Raw genomic sequence first — 3138 nt, forward strand, 5'->3', positions numbered from 1 at the left:
ACAATTTGCTTCTATAACATCTCGTTTAAAAAAAGTTTACTTGGTTGAATTCCAACTGATCGAGTAATTCAAGTAATTTTTTATTTTTCTCAGTTTCCTTCAGTTTCACATAATGCTGCTGTAATCCATGCAACGTTAACTTTGCTTCATCATCAACGTATACTTCCATTGGCTGGAAAATTCAGACCCATATAATTTGCGGAAAATTCGTTTACAAGGCCCAATAAATTACACATCACCATCACTGGCTGTTACTTTCACATAGCATTCGTATCTTTCTGATATCTGTATATATTTGAAATCGATTGACCCAAATTACCAATTTTGTTCCGTTTTTTGAAAATTCATTTTTTTAATGGCAGTTTTAATGGCAGTTTGCGATCCTGAGGAAATCGCTAGCACTGAATGTCCATCATCATGGACTTCTTAATTCATATATGGCATGGTTTTGTTACGTTTCAACATATCAGTCTGTGATCTGGCCCAGAATCAATAAATTCACCTTTGCTTCAAGTCTGTCATTTATTACTTGAGTTAAAAATCTCATATGTTAAAAATAAATAAAGCAGAGTGCTTGCTTCCGGTTCGTACAAAAAAAAAACCGCAAGGCTTTCCACATCACGAATATAAATTACTGCAAAATTGCTGCGCCAAAAATTTTCAACTGGCACATGCAACGCCATACGAAGAGCGCCATGTCGAATCCTTCTTCAGGAGTAGATCTCGGAAGGGAACCTAAAATTTACTATGAATTTTAAACTGAGTAAATTACCAACACAAAAGCGGTCCGAATTCCCCAAAAAAAAGCGTGACCAAACACCAAACAAGTCAACAGATAACTAATGTCTCATTCAGTGTGGTAATTTTTGGTCTCTTCTTTCCAGAAAATGTTAGGTTCAGTATATAGCAATATGCATGAAACAAAATAATAAAAACAGCTTACCTTCCAGAAAATCCACTCCGTGATCCAATTATGACATAATAATGGGAAGCCATGAGAAATTAATGTTTAAGGGAAGAGGGCTAAACGTAGTTTGACAACGTTTAGGGAAAAGCCATTGCAATTGCTCCAACGAAAACAGATTTGCTGGGCGCAGAGCTTTTCGCGTAATTTTTCTGACATGAATTCAATGGACAGCGGCAAGATTCACGTATCCATCAGCAACCGGCTGGTACTCATTTGACATCCCATCAAAGCGTATAGTGTATAGATGTGTGTGTGTGTATGTGTGTTGCTGCTTGCACCAGAAAATCTTACATCTTGCATGAATTTCTTGCAGACCACTCGTAAATCCCTTGGTAACGTAGCGCTGAACATCATCACCTGTTTCTCTTGCGGCGTCATTTTCACAATTTCTTGAACGTCTCGTCTCATATCTAAAGCAAATCTTTTAATATGCTATGATATCATACAACGCTCACCTTCTGTTTCGGATCGGAGAAAAAAAAAACATGCCATTATCACCAATCATTTTGTCGCACTCATCCAAAACGAAATACTTGATGTTCTTCAATTTCAAGCTTCCTTGTCGTGCTAGTTGGAGAGTACGGCCGGGAGTTCCAACAACGATGTGTGGTGTATTGTTTTTAAGTGTCTCTTCATCCTTTTTGATTGGTATGCCACCAAAGAAGACAGCAATCCGAACACCAGGAATGTATTTGCTGAATCGTTCGTACTCCTTCGAAATCTGGAACGCCAGTTCGCGTGTGTGGCACATGACCAGAACAGACACCTGCAAAACAAAAAACGCCTTTAAGATGTCAAGACATTAAATTCCGACACAGGAACTTGGAATGTTCATGTTTTTCAATTTTTCCGCAAAGCATATATCACACAAAATCTCCGACTAAACTTATGGAGCTGTTACAACATAATTCATGCCTTCTTTTAATTTCAAAATTCTTCGCAAGAAGTAATTTCTTCACGATACAAAATATGCGACTTACCTCACCATCGACAGGTTCAAGTTGTTGTAGAGTCGCCAGAACAAATACAGCTGTTTTGCCCATCCCTGATTTTGCTTGACAAACAATATCCATGCCCAAAATAGCCTGGGGAATGCATTCATGTTGTACTGAAACTTCACACAATTATTTGACTCGTACTGAGACTAAAGAAAATGTTTATGTGTAAGCGCAATATTTAAATGTTCACATCCGTACCACGCACACAACATAACATGAAGTCTAAGTTTAATCAAGTGAAGCATCCTTCAATACCTAGAAAAACAATATTTATGTCTACCCAACGCAAATAAATGACCTGAAAAGTACATACCTTCCGAAGGATGTTCGAAACCACAATCCACAATTGCCCGTAATAGCTCCGGCTTCAAGAGGAAATCCCGGAAACCACTGCTGTGGATGGATGCATAAGTACCCTGAAATACAGGAACATCCTCAATTAACTATAACAAATAGTAACTAATGAATCCCATTTTTCCTCGCTGAGTTCCTCATTAAATCTATATTTCCGAAACTCCTCGGCCATCCCTTGTGTTGCCTTTCTTTACATATTAGCACAGTCGTTTTGCAGAAAGAAATACGGAAAACAGTAACGATATAAGTCCTTCGAGACTTACGAATAACATAGAATTCTTTAATCAAATTTAACTTCGTACTCCGACTATATTTGAAATCAAACTAACCCAAGTTTTTGCTCAGAAACTGTTAAATCTTGCTCGGTTTGAAGTAATTTTGCCAGGCAAATTAAAAGGAAAGAAAAGATACCTTGATTTTCTTATCCGTTGCTGATCCATTTTCTGCTTTGTTACCATCAGTCGTCTCTTCTTGCTCTTCCTCATAGTCCAACAGCTGATCTTCGTCCATTACTGCTTTCCTGATACTACTTCAAATTAATCCGTGACTAGATCAAGTAAACAGCGGTTGTGATCTATAAGAATATTCTGACAATAGAGTAAAATATGAAAATCCAAGTGATAGCGAGCGAGACGCAATCTGAAAACATTCACGCCAACATGCGCCCAAAACAATCACCAACAAGGGAAGCAAGCAACTAACTAACCAACCTACAACCTAAATGTACCAGCGTAAGGAAAGAATGAGCTATCGATTTTTATGCAACTCCAACACAATCGACTGAGCAACGCAATGCAACACCCATATCCTAATATATGA

The 3138-nt window shown here is 37.9% G+C and overlaps 1 protein-coding gene across 1 annotated transcript in view; it reads right to left on the reverse strand.

Moving 5' to 3' along the window:
* The window catches only part of LOAG_18422 (spliceosome RNA helicase BAT1), a 5109-nt gene extending 2210 nt beyond the window's left edge, over positions 1-2899 (reverse strand). Inside the window, exons 1-6 of the mRNA XM_020451081.1 lie at positions 2731-2899; positions 2279-2381; positions 1948-2075; positions 1457-1733; positions 1259-1377; positions 41-172 (exon numbers count right to left, since the gene is read on the reverse strand). Coding sequence (XP_020305169.1) covers positions 41-172; positions 1259-1377; positions 1457-1733; positions 1948-2075; positions 2279-2381; positions 2731-2829 — 858 coding nt within the window. The 5' untranslated portion in view covers positions 2830-2899. The remainder of the gene's footprint in view (positions 1-40; positions 173-1258; positions 1378-1456; positions 1734-1947; positions 2076-2278; positions 2382-2730) is intronic.
* Positions 2900-3138: the final 239 nt, after the last annotated feature.

Source organism: Loa loa (genome assembly GCF_000183805.2).
Source record: "Loa loa unplaced genomic scaffold supercont3.304, whole genome shotgun sequence".
In the NCBI taxonomy this organism is placed as follows: domain Eukaryota; kingdom Metazoa; phylum Nematoda; class Chromadorea; order Rhabditida; family Onchocercidae; genus Loa; species Loa loa.